The 16,435-nt window shown below is 43.3% G+C and overlaps 1 protein-coding gene across 1 annotated transcript in view; it reads right to left on the reverse strand.

Moving 5' to 3' along the window:
• Positions 1–1,887: 1,887 nt before the first annotated feature.
• The window catches only part of LOC115099303 (solute carrier organic anion transporter family member 1C1-like), a 196,033-nt gene continuing 181,485 nt past the window's right edge, over positions 1,888–16,435 (reverse strand). The window contains 3 exon segments of the mRNA XM_029616871.1: positions 1,888–2,404; positions 11,800–11,893; positions 11,896–11,916. Coding sequence (XP_029472731.1) covers positions 2,194–2,404; positions 11,800–11,893; positions 11,896–11,916 — 326 coding nt within the window. The 3' untranslated portion in view covers positions 1,888–2,193.

A 16,435-nucleotide genomic window follows, 5' to 3' on the forward strand; every position in this document is an offset into this window, starting at 1 on the left:
ACTCAATAGCCTGCATCCGGCAGGATTAAACAATGAGATCGAGTGGCAATATTTCCTTTAATATATAGTATTGTCTGGCATACGATTGCATTTATTGTATCCTTTTTAATACAATTCTTAGCTTTGCATGATCTATTTGCTGTATCCATTTAATTGAGCGTCTGGTTTGTCCTATCCTGATTGGCTGACTTACTCGCTTCTTGATTGGTTGTACAAAACCGCGCCAAAATTGCCTTTTAAAAACGCTGTGTTTTGTCTAGCCGCCCGCTCTCCTTGCCGATTCAGCTGTGCGAATCCCTCAGCTTACTTTAAGGTATGTGTTCTGGCGTCAATAGATATACTCTGTACCCTTAAATTGGTCCATCACTTTTAACACTTATATTTTGTTGTTTTCTTCTAGCCATTGTTAAATTTATAGATTGTCCCTCCCGACGCAGCCTTCGGGCGAAACACGGGGTCCGTGTCGGGGGACCCTGAAGCAGTCATTTACTTGTGCATGTTATGAAAATAGGAGTGGCCTACTTGAACGTTTAAAATAAACCTTTTGATGATAAAACCATTGGACCTGTATCCTCTTTGCACTCCCTGTGGACTGTATATTAATATTTGGAGTGCTGCTCTGCTCCTCCTGTATATTTGGATATCTCCAGAAATTTGTTTACCAGTGTTTTAGGTTAGATGTTCTAACAGCACTCTACTGTAACAATCGATAATCTAATTATAGAGAGGAACACATTATTACTTAAATACCTGAAAATTATCTTTTTTCCCCTAATATTTTCTTTCACTCTAAATTTTGAAGCAAAGATCATTAGAATCTCTGTCTTCAGTCTCTGAGGTATAACAGGAATGACTGAGAAAAAATGGGAAGCTCAAAGTGTTTTTTGTTTTATTTTCTCCTAAATAAAATGACAAAGTCATGACATGCAGCTGCTGGGATAAGCTAATTGAAAAAATATTGAAAAATGATCGATCCTGCTCTTTTCTTGTCCCATTTCCAGTCAGCTTTGTTCTGTTTGGTTTCAAGTCTAAAAAATGTATTGCTTTACTTCCCCTACAGACTTTAATAGGACTGAACCAAATGAGCCAAAAAGGATTCAGATATTTTCAGAGATCTGTCATTTGGTTTAATTGACCCAAACTATCCTGAAAATGGACTCATTTGTTATGTTTCTCCATTTGGATCAATATGAATTCATATCCCTATTTTTTTTAAATTCCTTTCTCCTTTACACAGTTTCAAGAAATGAATTAAGAGAGTATAAGAACATAAGACTTGCCATACTGGGTCATACCAAAGGTCCAGCAAACCCAGTATCCTGTTTCCAACAGTGGCCAATCCAGGATAAGCACCTGACAGGATCCCAAGGGGTAGATAGATTCCAAGTTGCTTATCCCTAGAATAAGCAGTGGATTTCTGCAACTCTACCTTAATAATGGCAAATGAACTTTTATCCAGGAACTTGTTCAAACCTTTTTTAAATGCAGCTACACTAATACCTTTCACCTCACCCTCTGGCAACGAATTCCGGAGCTTAATTATGTGTTGAATAAAAAAATATTTTATCTTATTAGTTTTAAATGTATTACCTAGTAACTTCATTGTGTGTCCCCTGGTCTTTATATTTTTCAAAAGAATAAACTGATTATTGTTTACTCGTTCCATTCCACTCATTTTATAGACTTCTATCATATCTCCCCCTCAGCCACTTCTTCTCCAAGCTGAAGAGTCCTAATCTCTTTAGCCCTTCTTCGTAGGGGAATTGTTCCAGCCCCTTTATCATTTTGGTGGGTGAGGTTTGTATAAAAGTATGTGTAGTTCAAAGGAATTTTCTAATAATCATTGATGTTTGGTTCAAAAAATACACTTGTGATGCACATCAAAGATTTATTGTTAATTATTGACATTTATTATAAATGGTACTTATTTTGTTTAAACTCAATAAAAATATTTTCCATAGATTCCATATCTTTTTGCCATGAGTCTAAGCAACTTACAGCAAACTGCAGTTTGAATATAGTAATAATGCTTGTATTTATAACCAAAATATGACCAAAGTATTTTCAGAACTATAGTATATTTCCCTTTGTCATATTGTTATTTTTTTTTTATTCTTTGCAGAATCAGCTTATCATTTTGAAATACTGCTTCAGAAAGATCTCATTTAGATTATAAAATATGGATCTTTATGTCTAAATACATGTTTCCTTTTCTTCTTCAGAACATATAAAATCTTCATTGCCTTTAGAATCATCTTTTCTATTTGTGACCTTGTTTTCTTGTCCTACATTCTCTGTTGCTTTGGAATCTTCTTGAAACTTCTTCTTTGCCATAATAATTAACAGAATGTATAAGATAAAGGAAGGTATACGTAATCCCGCAATTAGTCCAAAGAAGGTGGTCCTATAAAAGAAAATTTCATATTTTATTACAATGTTATGGAAGGCAATATAATCTGTATGGGTTATCAAAATGCAAATTAGGTCATGGGGAGGGCAATTTTCAAAAGTCATTTGCCTGGGTAATATTTAAGTGGAATTTTTGTGGAGCTGCTTCCAAGGTGGAGTTAGGCCTAGTTGACAGTGATGCATGCAGTTTTCCATTTGAAACTACATGTATTGTTTTGGCCAGAAAGAGTACTCACAGAAAAAAACAGGTGCAAATCTCTGTGGATACTAAGTGCAGTTTTCAAAGATAAAATATGTTCATACTTTCCCTTTGAGAACAGGTACAAAATCCATGGTAAAATATCCATGGACTTTGTACCTACCCACACAGTTTTGAAAATTGCCACCTGTTTAATGATATATTTTGCATACTAATGGCACAACTTTTTCATATTGATGTTATTTTGCCTTATTTGTAAGTGAAAGAACTGGAATCGGCTGGTGCAGTAGCTCAGTTGCTAGTTTTAAGAATATAGGAAGTGCCAAGTTGGGTCAGACTAATGGTCCACTAAGCTCTGCATGGAAAGTCCATTCCATGTTGCTGACACCCAGAAATAGGAGATGGAGACACATAATGCTGTCTGGCTAAATAATCATAAACTTACCTGTCCTTTAGAAACTTTATTCAAATCATTTTTAAACTCAGATAAATTTCTAGCCTTGACCACATTGGCCACATCTATACTGAAGGTATGTCTTGAGGTTTTTTGTTTTTTTTGTGGGTAGATTGAGACACTTATTAGACAAAGATAAAAATAATTAAAAGTTGTGAGATACATCTGAAGGGACCTATGTTATCTGCAAAGCTCATGTACTATCACCACATTTGTTTGTTATTAAATTGACTTGAAAAGAGATTTCACAGCGAACAAAGATTTGAGTTTTCTGCAGGACCAATATGATTATTAGCATTGTGCCCTGGAAAACCATAGGGGTAGATTTTTCAAAGGGTTACATGCGTAACCCCCGAAAACCTACCCCTGCGCGCGCCAAGCCTATTTTGCATAGGCTCAGTGGTGCGCGCATGTCCCGGGGCTTTCCAAAATGGGCGGTCTGGGGGATGGTCCGGGGGGCGGGTCCGGGGGCGTTCCCGAGTGCTCCGGCATAGCGGCCTGTGCCGGGGCATGGCGCGCTGGCACACGCAAGTTATGCCTACCTTGGGCAGGCGTAACTCCTGAAAAAAAGATGGGGGGGGGGATTTAGTTAGGGCTGGGGTGTGGGTTAGATAGGGGAAGGGAGGGAAAGGTGGGGGGATCAAAAAAAAGTTCACTCTGAGGCCGCTCCGATTTTGGAGCGGCCTTGGATGGAACGGGGAAAGCCATTGGGGCTCCCCTTGGGCTCGGCGCATGCAAGGTGCACAAGTGGGCACCCTCTTGCGCGGGCCGAGCCCAGATTTTATAACATGCGCGCGTAACATTTAAAATCTGCCCCATAGGTTTCTTGTTTCTCAGGTTAACAGGAGCTGACCCTGTCAGACAGGTGATGCTCAGGAATGGGAAGGAGGTTTTATTACTCTGCAACCATTGATGGGTTTATGATCATCATCCATTATTAAAAAGAAATTGCTGGTGGCCAGTTTAGAGTGTTATTATAGCCTAGAGATGTTTATCCATTTACTCATCCAAAAGGTATGTATGTACTCGCAATCTTGAAATGGTTGAGAGAATGAGATTAAAAAGCCTGCGATCAGTGCAATGAATTTTCCAGAGATTATTTGGTAAATGAATAACTAGTGTTTATTAGGCAGGTTTTGATATTTATTTAAAAATATTTATTTCCACAATTCAAGGCGGGATTCATAGAAAAATAAAACAGTTATGAAAGAATAACATCAATGCAAACATCAACAGACAAACTAATAAAAATATAACAGGCCAACATTCCAACCAACTATTCTTTCCTGGAATTTAAAGTCTACGTGGATAGCCTGGGCAATGACAGCTTCTAAAGAGGAGGGAAGATCTCGGCCTGCCAACTCATCTTTTATTCTCCCAGCTAGTCCTTGTCAGAAGATGACTGTTTGGCTATCCTCTCCCCAGACAAGCTCAGAGGCCAAAGTATGAAACTCTATTGCATAATCGCCCATGATGAGAGTACCTTGGTGAATATGGAGTAATTCTGTGGCTGTGGATGAGACTCAACTGGGCTTATCAAAAAATAAGATGAAACAAGATGAAACTGTCACACAAAGTTGTCCAAGCTTCCAAGGAGAGGATCATCTCATTCCCACAAGGGAGAGGCCCAAGCAAGGGCAGGGCCATTCAATATGGAGAGTAAATATGTTACCTTGACACGGTCTGAAGAAAAACAAGCTCCCTGAAGTTCAAAATGCATTTTTGCATACAATGAGGATCCCTCTGCATCTATTGGGATCACCACTATATCTGGGAGGTGGTGGAAGCTGAATTATGAATTCCAATTTCCAAATGGGTACAGGTGGAGGATTCACCAGAGCTGGTGCTGGAGCTGGAGTTGGGCTTACATGGCATCCAATTGTTCAGCCAGAGCCTGAAGTAAACCAGTCACATGGTCAAGTTGCTGCTGGACTTGCTGGATGAAACCTTGCAGGAGACCAGCCAGGGAATTCAGTTGACCTTTTTGCTCCTGCACTTGGGAGACCAATCTGGCAAAGACCGGAACTGGAAATGCGTTTGCCAAGCTCATGGCCTCAGCAATCTGTAAGGAGTGGCATGAGCATGAGACCCTAGTGCTATGGTGTAGATGATGCTGCCTTGTGGGTGAGCCTATGAGACCTATGCCATCAGCTGGAGAACACACCTTGAAGCAGGCCAGGCTGGAGTTTCACCTGTACCAGCCGCCTCCCCTGTGGGTTGAGCTCTTGGGTTCTGCTGGCCGGCAGGACTTAGATGGTTCGAGGGAACTAGAACAGAGTCCAGAAACAGGCCAAGAGTCGGGGCAGGTGGCATATAAGATGTAGTCATGGTTTAAGATTAAGGTTAGGTCCAGGGGCAAGCAAGGGATAGGTCTAAGTCCAAAGCTGAGTTCAGAATTGGAGAGACAGGCCAAGACAGACAAGAGATGAAGGAACAATACAGGACAAAATGGACACAACAAGGCAAGACAAGACTTTGAGGACAAGGACAAATACACGGCAGGGAGACAAGGTGAGGCAACAAAGTCGGGGCAGGAGCAGGAACAAGATAAGGAGAAGTGAGGCAAGACTGGACGAGACAAAGTTGGAAGACTGGATGAGGCACCACCTTAATATAAGGGACCCATTGCTGAGGCAAAGAAGAGCAGTTGTGGCTGGGTTTAAATACCCAGTTGCATGATGTCATCAGGAGGCTCCTGCTGAGGGGATTCCCACAGCGGGGCCTTCAAGAGGTATCACACAGTATGTGCGTTCACCTTCGGAAGCCTCATGGTCCATGGCCTGGAAGTGTCGGCGGTGTCAGAGGAAGCCAGAGGTGAGTGCAGTTACCAGGAACTCAAAAGTAACACACACTGTTAAGACAGGAGACCCATTGCTGAGGCGAGGTAATGCTGCGAGACCCTTGCTTAAATAGGCCGGTCGGCCTGATGTCATTGGAGAGCACCACTCAGCGTTTCCCGCTGCGGGGCCTATATAATGTGCGTGCTTAAGGGGAGGTGGCAGGAGCAATGGCTGGTAGTGTCTCGGGCCATGCTGGATGGCATTCAGAGCAGGAGGCTGTGTGCTAACTGTGGAATGAGTCCAGTCTCATCGGGGGAGGGGGGGTGTGTGAGTGACTTGGCTCACAGGGCCCTCCCATGAGCCAACGAATATAAGAATCTTTCTCTGGCTGATGCTGCAAGGCATTTCCTGTGAATCCTGTTTTGTCCAGACACCAGAAGCAACTCTAACACTTCAAAGGTGTGTTTGATGATAGAGCAAGTGCATGTGTGTGCTCCATAGTATCTCCTTTCTGCAGGAGGTATAGGAAGAACTACAGAAGTGGGAATTCATGGTCAACACTCATCCATGAGGATTATTGTGCTTGAGGATGATAAACATCTAGATCACACCATTTGCAGTTCCCACATGGGGGAGTAAAGCTCAAATCTCCAGCAATTTAGTAATATTCCTGATAGTGAGGGAAACCAAAGGTTCCCTACACCTATTCGTTGCTGCAATTCCTGCAGAGAGGACGTGAGGTGTACTAGGGACCAACCAGCCAGCCCCACCCACATCATCCTTGTGCAACCTACAGCCTTTAAAGAAGGCCCCACTACCAGAATAGAGCAACTTTTGCTGCTAGCATTGTGCACTTTAAGCTTTCTGCACTTTATCTGTTCGCTGCTGTAATTCCTGCAAAAAGGGACGTGAGGTGTCCTGGGGGCCAGCCAGTCCTGCCCATGCAGCGACCATGTCATCCTTGTGCAACTTACAGCTTTTAAAGAAGGCCATGCTGCCGGTGGACCGCTGGCGATGGGCCACAAGAAAAGTGCCTGACCCTTTGCTAGCCCTTTTACTGAACCATTAAAGTCTTTATGTGAGTTAGATAGGGGCTGCAGTACTGTGTCTATTGTGGCTTATAATGTCTGGGTCTATACCCGTGCTTTGGAGTAGGGGCTGGAATGGGAAACATTATGGTACGGGATTGAGTAGAGCAGGGTGGGGACGGTCTGTGGCCCAGATCCCCTGTATATTATGTATATCAATGTTTGTTCTGTTAATAAGGCAGAGGTGATTCTGGCTTTGATTTTAGATAAGAATATGGATTTATTTTTCATTACTGAAACATGGCACACTGAATCGGATGCTTTTGTTCAAATGAGCCCTTTGGCCTATTCATATTTTCATCATTTTAAGGTGGGCTGTTGGGAGTCGGGGGGAGGTTATGTTCATCTTTCAGTCTGAACTAGCTATGAAAATCTCCCCTCATAAATGGGGTTCGGAGGGGAGAATTTACTTGTGGTTATGGGCATATGGGATGGTTTATTGGCCTCCAGGTCTACAAAGGGCTAGCTTGGATAAGAGCATAAGAACATGCCACACTGGGTCAGACCAAGGGTCCTTCAAACCCAGCATCCTGTTTCCAACAGTGGCCAATCCAGGCCATAAGAACCTGAGTTTGCAGCTTCTTTATATTTGCAATTCCCTCTGTTATTTTTAGGAGGAGATTTTAATAGTCCAGTTGACAAAATAAAGAGGGCAGTGGTTAAGGAATGTTTGTCAGCAATTGCCATGATAGGCCTCTCTCAGATAATTGCTTTTTCTATTCAGTGGCCAGTCCATATTCTGGACCTGCTCTTGCTGCCCAGTGTTTTAATTAAGGATAATATTTTTGCTGAATTATGCCTAATTGAGGCTAGGTCAGATCACTTTCTAATATCTTTTAGATTTAAGCTGATACCTGCTTCCCGGGCTCAGTTAACCTGTGATATCAATTGGCAGGTTAGAGGAGAAATTGATATTGATAAATTTGCCAAGAAGTGGGATTCACTGAAAGACCAGCTCATTGATACTTCTTCTATGATAGTGGTGGATTCTTTGTCCACTTTATTGTCATCTACTATTGATAAAGTGGCCCCCTATTAAAACTCTGAGATGGCCAGCCAGCCATCATTGTGTTCCATGGTTCTCTGCCTCTCTCCTGCAGTTGAAAAGGGAGATACATAGGAAAGATAGGAATGGAGGAAACAGATCTATGTAAGTTAAGAAAGAATATTTAAAGGTTAAAGTTATTTATAAGTGAGAGTTCATGTTGCAAGGGAAGTCATACTTTACTTCCAAATTGCAAGTCTCTTTATATCATCTGTGAGATTTATTTGATTTGGTTTTTCATTTGACAGAGTTCCCAGACATTGCCCTTGCCCTGTCCACCCTGCCTTATTCAAGTCCTTAGTGTTCTATTTTGCCTTGACTGTCTTAGCCTGATTCCCAGTCTGACCTCTGCTACGGATACGGACTACTCTTCTGGATTCCTGCCTGTCCTGACCCTTGCTTGGACCTGGATACTGTTTGTTCGTTGCCTGCCCTGACCTAGGCCTGGACGCTGATAGCCTTGCTCGCCACCAGCCCTGATCACTGCCTGTAACCTGACTTCATCTGACAGTGCGTTATAGGACATTTGCCTAAACTCTGCCAGCCCCTGGAACCCAAGAGCTCAACCTGTGGGTAATAGGGCTGGTATAGGTGAAGTTCTAGCTCCTGTGCCAGTAATAGCGAGTCCTCCAATGCATCAATCACACCACAGCCCAAGGGCTCACATCTATGATACACTAGGAAGTCATGACTATGCATTTTTAAAGATTTTCAGCAGTGTAGGTGTGGCCTTGAAGTTTTGGTGATAATGTGGATATAGCTGCACTGGAGAAAGTGCAGAGAAGGGTGACCAAAATAATTTAGGGCATGGACCAGCTGCCCTATGAGGAAAGATTAAATAAGTTAGGGCTGTTCAGTTTGGAGAACAGACAACTGAGGGGGGGATATGATAGAAGATTGCAAAATCAAGAAAGGACTTGAACAAGTTAATGTAAATCTATTTTTTACTCTCTCAGATAATAGAAGGACTAGGGGGAACTCCATGAAGTTAGCAAATAGCTCATTTAAAACGAATCGAAGAAAATTCTTTTTTACTCAGCACATAGTTAAACTCTGGAATTTATTGCCAGGGGATATAGTTTCAGCAGTTAGTGTTACTGGGTTTAAAAAAGGTTTGGATAAGTTCCTGGAGGTTAAATCCATAAACTGCTATGACAGTAATTAATAAGCAATAGTAGCTTGTTATCTACTAATGTCTGGATTCTTGTCAGGTACATGTGATTTGGATTGGCCACTGTTAGAAACAGGATATTGGGCTTGATAGACCCTTGGTCTGACCCAGTATGGCATTTCTTATGTGTGTTAAACCATGCAAATTCATGGTTACATGCAAATATGACACAAAAAACCCAGTTTCTTATAGCTCTAGAGTTGCAGTTTCATTTTTAGTGTGAAATATTCAGCATGAACAATTAAGAACATAAGAAATTGCCATGCTGGGTCAGACCAAGGGTCCTTCAAGCCCAGCATCCTGTTTCCAACAGAGGACAAACCAGGCCACAAGAACCTGGCAAGTACCCAAACACCAAGAAGATCCCATGCTACTGATGCAATTAATAGCAGTAGCTATTCCCTAAGTCAACTTGATTAATAGCAGTTAAAGGACTTCTCCTCCAAGAACTTATCCAAACTTTTTTGAACCCAGCTACACTAACTGCACTAACCACATCCTCTGGCAACAAATTCCAGAGCTTAATTTTGCATTGAATGAAAAAGAATTTTCTCTAATTAGTCTTAAATGTGCTACTTGCTAATTTCATGGAATGCTCCTAGTCATTCTATTTTCTGAAAGTGTAAATAACTGATTCACATCTACTCGATTAAGACCTCTCATGATCTTAAAGACCTCTATCATATCCCCCCTCAGCTGTCTCTTCTCCAAGCTGAACAGCCCTAACCTCTTCAGTCTTTCCTCATAGGGGAGCTGTTCCATCCCCTTTATCATTTTGGTTGCCCTTCTCTGTACTTTCTCCATCGCAACCTTATCTTTTTTGAGATGCGGCAACCAGAATTGTACACAGTATTCAAGGTGTGGTCTCACCATGGAGCAATATAGAGGCATAATGACATTTTCCATTTTATTAACCATTCCCTTCCTAATAATTCCTAACATTCTGTGTTTTTTTTTTTTTACTGGTGCAGCACACTGAGCCGACGATTTCAAAATATCATCCACTATGATGCCTAGATCGCTGCTTCTTAGCCGGATAAGTACTTTATCCAGCTAAGTAGCAATGAACCATGCCAGATAGATGCATAAATCAGTAATTATATGGCTATCTGGCTGCTGCTTCCCACTGCCAGATAGATGGACGAGTTAGTACTTATGCAAGTAAGTACCAGCTGCTGCTGCCAATTCCCTGCATAATTCACTTAGGGGCAGATTTTTAAAAAGTACACCCGCGCGTACTTTTGTTCATGCACCCGGCGTAAACAAGAGTTCGCCGGATTTTAATAGATACGCACATATCTTTTAAAATACGGGGTCGGCGCGCACAAGGCTGCGCAAAATCGGCAGCCTGCGTGCCGAGCCACGCAGCCTGCCTCCATTCCCTCCGCCTCCCCCCACCTTCCCCTCTCTTCCCCTACCTAACCCACCCCTGGCCCTAACTAATTCCCCCCCTACCTTTATCTCAAAAGTTATGCCTGCCGGGCCGGCTGCCGGCGCGCCATGTTCTGGTCCGGAGGCCACGACCATGCCCCCGGGCCGGAACCACGTCCCCGCCCCCAGAACGCCCCTGATGATGCGCCCGCTGCGACACGCCCCCGACACGCCCCTCCCAGGAAAGCCCCGGGACTTACGCGCGTCTCGGGGCTTTGCACGCGCCGGCAGCCTAAGCAACATAGGCTTGGCGCGCACAGGGGGAGCTTGGGGCAGGTTTTCGGGGGGTACGCGCGTATCTTATGCGCGTACCCCTTTGAAAATCTGCCCCTTGTTTCCAGGGAAGTGGGGCAGCTGCTAGCACTTACCCAGAGAGTGTCAGACTTTTTTTTTTTTTTTTTTTTTTAACTTTGAAACTAATTTTTAACTATTTATTTCCTAGCGGTGGAAACTAAACTCCAGCTCTAACCAGGGATTAAGTTTCCAGTTCTAAAAAGGCACGCTATCCAGATGCAGTCTCTCTACATCAGGGGGTAATTCCTAATGCCCTCGTTTGCATGGGATTTCCATGCTAAGCAGTACTCCTATTTGGAAACACGCGTTTTCTGTGCGCAAAACTCCTTGCTGCATCAGCAGTATGTTTGCCCACAGAAAACGTGAGTTGAAATGCACGCAGTAAGGTGTTTAGCTGAACCACCTTTCTACATCGGCTTGTTAATAAATAAACCTGCTCAGGGATCTAAATCTAGGTTAATGAATTGCAAGCCTAAATTTAGGGAAATTTTCAGATGAAAACTTGGTATCTAAGTTCAGCTGAAAATGTCCATAAGTTTAAATGCCCAAACTTTAGGCAGCACTGGGAAACAATGAGTGCCTTTTGAAAATTGACCTCATAGTACCTTACATACGAGGATGTGAGGGTAAAGTTTACATAGGAATATAGAAACATAGAATTGATGGCAGAAAAGGACCAAATAGTCCACCCAGTCTGCCCAGCAAGCTTATGATAATATTTGCTGCGCCTTGTAGGTAACTCCCATGCTTATCAGTTTCCCAGACCGTAAAAGTCAGGGCCCTCATTGGTTGTTGTTTGAATCCAATTCCCCATTACGCCCCCCCCCCCCCCCCCCCCCCCCCTCCGTATGCTCTGAAATATTGTATCAAGATGGGCACGGCAGCCTTTGTGATCTATCAGTTTCTCTGTTTTTGAATTTCATCTTACCTATATGGCGTAGCATCATATATCCTACAGGCACCTCGACCTCCACAGCTTTTTCTTCCCCATTTCAAGCATGTCTTATCTATCAGTGCTCCAAATAAATTGGAGCTGGAATTCCAGCTGCAATAAAAGAATTAGTAAGTATTAAAAAAAAAAAAAAATCCTGAACATATTTTATATACCTAATGAACTTTGATGAACAACCCTGTGATAGTCTCAGCTGGTGCAATACTCATCATGAGGGAGAAAAGAAGGTGGCTAAAATAGAAAAAGAAAGAAAAAAAGGCAAATCAGAGACAAGAAGAAATTAGGTAGAGGATATGGGGCAGGAGGCTGGAAGTAAGATAGAAAGGAGACAGGATTATTGGCAAAGAGATAGGCGGCAAGGCTGGGAAAGGGTAAGAGGACTAAGGGAGCAATGAATTGAAGCAAGATCAGGCCGGGTGCGAAGAAGCTCCTGGCCCCAAAGTGGAATTCCTTTCTTGCATTTAAGGTTCTGGGGGGTGGGAAGGGGGCTTGGGACCCTATTTTTTTCTTTCACTCTTGGGGGGGTGGAGAGGTGTTGGGTAACCAAGACCCTACTAGTTATTATAAAAATAAAATCCTATCTAGGTGAGGTCAGACACCTTTGCATCTGGCAGGCAAGTTGCCAGGCGGTCCTCAAGTCCACCCAGTCACCCAGCTATCTACATTTCTAATAATCAAATCACCAACTATGATGGCTGACCTAATCATTCTGTCCTGGGAGTAGCCCTGAGAGACTCGTCCTCGGTATGAAAGCAGGTCTTTGCTACAGGATCACTTCCTTTTTCACCAGTTCAATGCTCTCCTATCAGGAGACCTTCCTGATCTAATGCAGCATCAAGGCTGCCAGACTGGAGTTGGGACTTGACTAGTATGTCCCTGAAGGTCTCAAATATATACCTCTCTGTCTGCCTTAGCTTCTCCAGGTTTGCCATTTTGCACTGGGTGCATTCCGGGTGCACCAGGTACCCTAGTATAGCACCAAGTGCACACCTCTCACCAGCAGGTAAAAAATCATTTATGTGACACTCGATGCAAAAGATTGGAAGGTCCCCTTCCTGCTGCTGGACTGCTGCCTTCATTTTTCTTTTTATTATTTGTTTATGCAGTTTTACATAATTTACAAAGAATACTTTGCAACAGAAATACAGAAACAATTTTATATTCTGAATTTTTACATCCATATCAAAGGAAAAATAATATAATTAGACCACAATCTTATTTTAGAAGGGAGGAGAAGGAAAATAAAAGGGAGTCTCAATAGAAATTTTTAAATTTAAACTTATGCTTAACAAGCTATGCAAATTACCACCATTTAGTATAGACCTACTTGATCCTCTATAGGGGAGGATGTTAGTATTACCCTCTTCCTTGAGTCTAGGAATACCCTTAGTTGTTCTGGGGCATTAAATATATAAGTATCTTTATTATAAGTAACGACACATTTACATGGGTATCTGAGGAGAAACTTTGCCCCCAATAGGTTGGATTCCTGTCTCATAGAAAGAAAGGCTTTCCTCCTCTCTTGCGTTGCTTTCAATAAGTCTGGGAATATTTGGACGCGTTGTCCCAAAAGATTTTCTCCCATATGTTGAAAATAGAATTTCATCACCAAACTCTCATCTGATTCTATTACCAAAGAAACTAGTAAAGTTGCTCTCTCAACTATTTCGGCTGAAGATTCCAAGAATTCTGTTAAATTATTTAAGTCAAACTGTGGTACATTCCTCTCATTAGGTCTATTATATGGCAGAAAATAGGCTTTATTTACAGATTGTAATTTATCACTTGGAATTTTTAACACTTCCAACACTTCTCAGTGTTACAAAAGGCTGTTCCCCTATAACCTTAGGGAAGTTCAAAATTCTTATATTAAGCCTTCTCAATCTATTTTCTAAACATTCTACTTTTCTGTTCACCACCAGTTTATCTTGAACTGACATATTGCAAATGTTCTGCATCGACTTAACCTCCTGTTGTAAAACAGAAATCTTGTTAGTGTTCTCTTGCAATATATCATCATGTTCTTGGGACACCTTATCCAATTTCACAGACATCAAGTTCAACTCCCTTGTTAGGCCTTGAAACATAGGGCCATAAGAGGCAACCAGTTTCCACAGGAAACCAAGAGTTACCATATCAGGTTTTCCAAAATCCTTGTTCACCAGGTCCCCCAGCTGCCCTTGAAGATCTTCCGCCACATTTCGACCCACAGTTTCCTCGAAATGAGGTAACTCACCACTCCCCTCAGGGCCAAGTGGAATCAGAGCTGCTGCTCCTGGTGCTTCCAGGTTTTCAGGCTCCACCAGTGTTTCAGAGCCTCATCTCACTGCCACGACTGCCTCCGATCATTGTTCAGGACTCTTTGGTACCGCTTCCAGGATCGTCATCACTGCAGTAAGGTTTAGAGGTCCTGGGGCCACTGGATTCTGCAGGTTTGGGGTGCTAAGAGAGATATCCCCAGATACGAACGACGCTCCCGATGTCATTCCATCAGCGGGGTTAGCTTCCCCCATTTTCTGGTAAGCCGTGGCAATCTCCAGGATTGTACGCTGTCCTGGCAGAGTTGGTGGTATGGAGGGAAATACCTTTACTTGGCCTTTGCATTTTGGAGGCATTTTTGGTATTTGTTTTCAAAAGAATTGAGGAAATCAAGATCAGCTCAGCGCTGCCGCTAGTAGCTTGCCGCCATCTTGGCTGACTCCTCCACGTCCGACTTACACTCCTGCTGCTGCCTTCATTTTAATTTTGTTGAGTTCCTAGTTAAGTTTAGATTGCTATGGGAGTAGGAATGCGTACAATTAGAGTCCTTTAAATTTATTGGAGTATTCACTAGTAATCTGGTAGTGACCTACAAGGGGATGATTAAACTCAAAATAAGGGCTGATGCAATAGTTTGATTTAGATAAGAGCCTCATTGCTTTTTAATGAGAACGTGTCTTTTGCCTATAAATCAAAGGATGAACTATGTGAGTGTGGCAGGGAGGGAAATACAGACACTAAAATTAACTTCCTCTGGCTTGCTTATTATTTCAGACACACACAAACTCTAAAGAATAAACCCAGCTATTTCACTTCTCCCCAAACTTTTTTTTTAAGTCCTAAGATTTCCCGAAGCAATACTTACCGATCATCTTCACCCACCAGCAAGATGATCTTCTCCTCTCAATGTTCCCAGTGGATTGAGAAATTTGAGTTTCACGCAGGGACACTGCTTTTTTAGTATGTTTGAGTGGGAATTCATAGTACGAGTTGCTTCCTTCTTCTCCTGCTAGACCAGTCCATTACCCTTGGGATTTCCTCCTTCCTCAGCTGCTAACAACAAAGGTAACACCCCCTTTATGACTTCACTCTTTGCATAAAGGGAGGAGGAGTCAAAGGTCCCTGCCAGTAATCTCTGTCTCCAGTAAGCTGTGGACAAGGGAACATGGACTTAATTAAGCATACCAGAGTCAGGGTGCAACCCCGGTTTGGAGTTTCAAGCTCCTGGGGCAACAATCTCTAGAGGTTGATTTTCCCAGTGTAGCTGACTCCCAGAGTTGCCTCTGACAATAGGATCACTGTTCCTGAGGGACTGTTGATCCCCCTAGGACAGGGGTCGGGAACCCATGGCTCGCGAGCCAGATATGGCTCTTTTGATGGCTGCACCTGGCTCGCAGACAAATCTAAATCAGTGTGTCGCCACACTTTCCAGTCCCCCGCTGACCCAGCTGCTCCCCGGTCCTCCTCCGCCCGGGCTTAAAATGCTGTTAGCCCGGGCGGAACGCGGCAGAATAGCTGGAGTCAGCGGCACCGGCATGTTCTCTTCTTCCCGCCCCCCGCCCCCCCCCCCCCCCCCCCCCCCGCGGCCCGGAAGCGGAAGTGGTAAGCATCCGGTGTGTGTGCGGCAAGAAGAGACCACACTAGTGTGGTCAGCGTCGGTCCGACGAAAAGAAGACTGTGCAGCGCGGCTCGGAGGAAAATAAAGAAGAGCTTCAACCGCAGCCGATGGGACTCCTCCTCCACGAGGGCTGAAAATGAAGGAGGTTAGCGTTGGGAGGAGGCTGCTGCTGCCGCGTGTTCCCGGGGTGGGGGTGGGGGAGAGAGAGAGTGAATGAGCGAGCAAGCATGTGTGTTTGAGATCCTGTGTGTGTGAGTGAGAGATTGCATGTATGTGAATGATTGAGAGCCTGTATATGTGAAAGAGTGTATGTCTGTGATTGAGAGCCTGCCTGTGAGAGAGAGAGCATGAATGTAAGTTTACGATTGGGAACCTGTATGTGTAAGTTTGTGATTGAAAACCTGTTTGTGTGAAAGAGTATGTGTGTATGATTGAGATCCTTTGTGTGAGAGAAATCATGTGTATGTATGATTAAGAGCCTGTGTGTATAAGTAAGAGAGAGCATGTGTGTCTGTGTGTGATTGAGAGCTGGTTTAGGTGATGGAGCATGTGAGTATGTGATTGAGAGCCTGTGTTTAAATGAGAGAGAGAGACCATGTGTGTCTGTGTGTGATTGAGAGCTGATTTAGGTGAGGGAGCATGTGAGTATGTGATTGAGAGCCTGTGTGTAAATGAGAGAAAGAGAGGACATGTTTATAAGCCTGTGAATGAGAGTCTGTGTGTGAGAGAGAGACA

This window comes from Rhinatrema bivittatum, chromosome 9 (genome assembly GCF_901001135.1).
Source record: "Rhinatrema bivittatum chromosome 9, aRhiBiv1.1, whole genome shotgun sequence".
Classification (NCBI taxonomy): Eukaryota; Metazoa; Chordata; class Amphibia; order Gymnophiona; family Rhinatrematidae; genus Rhinatrema; species Rhinatrema bivittatum.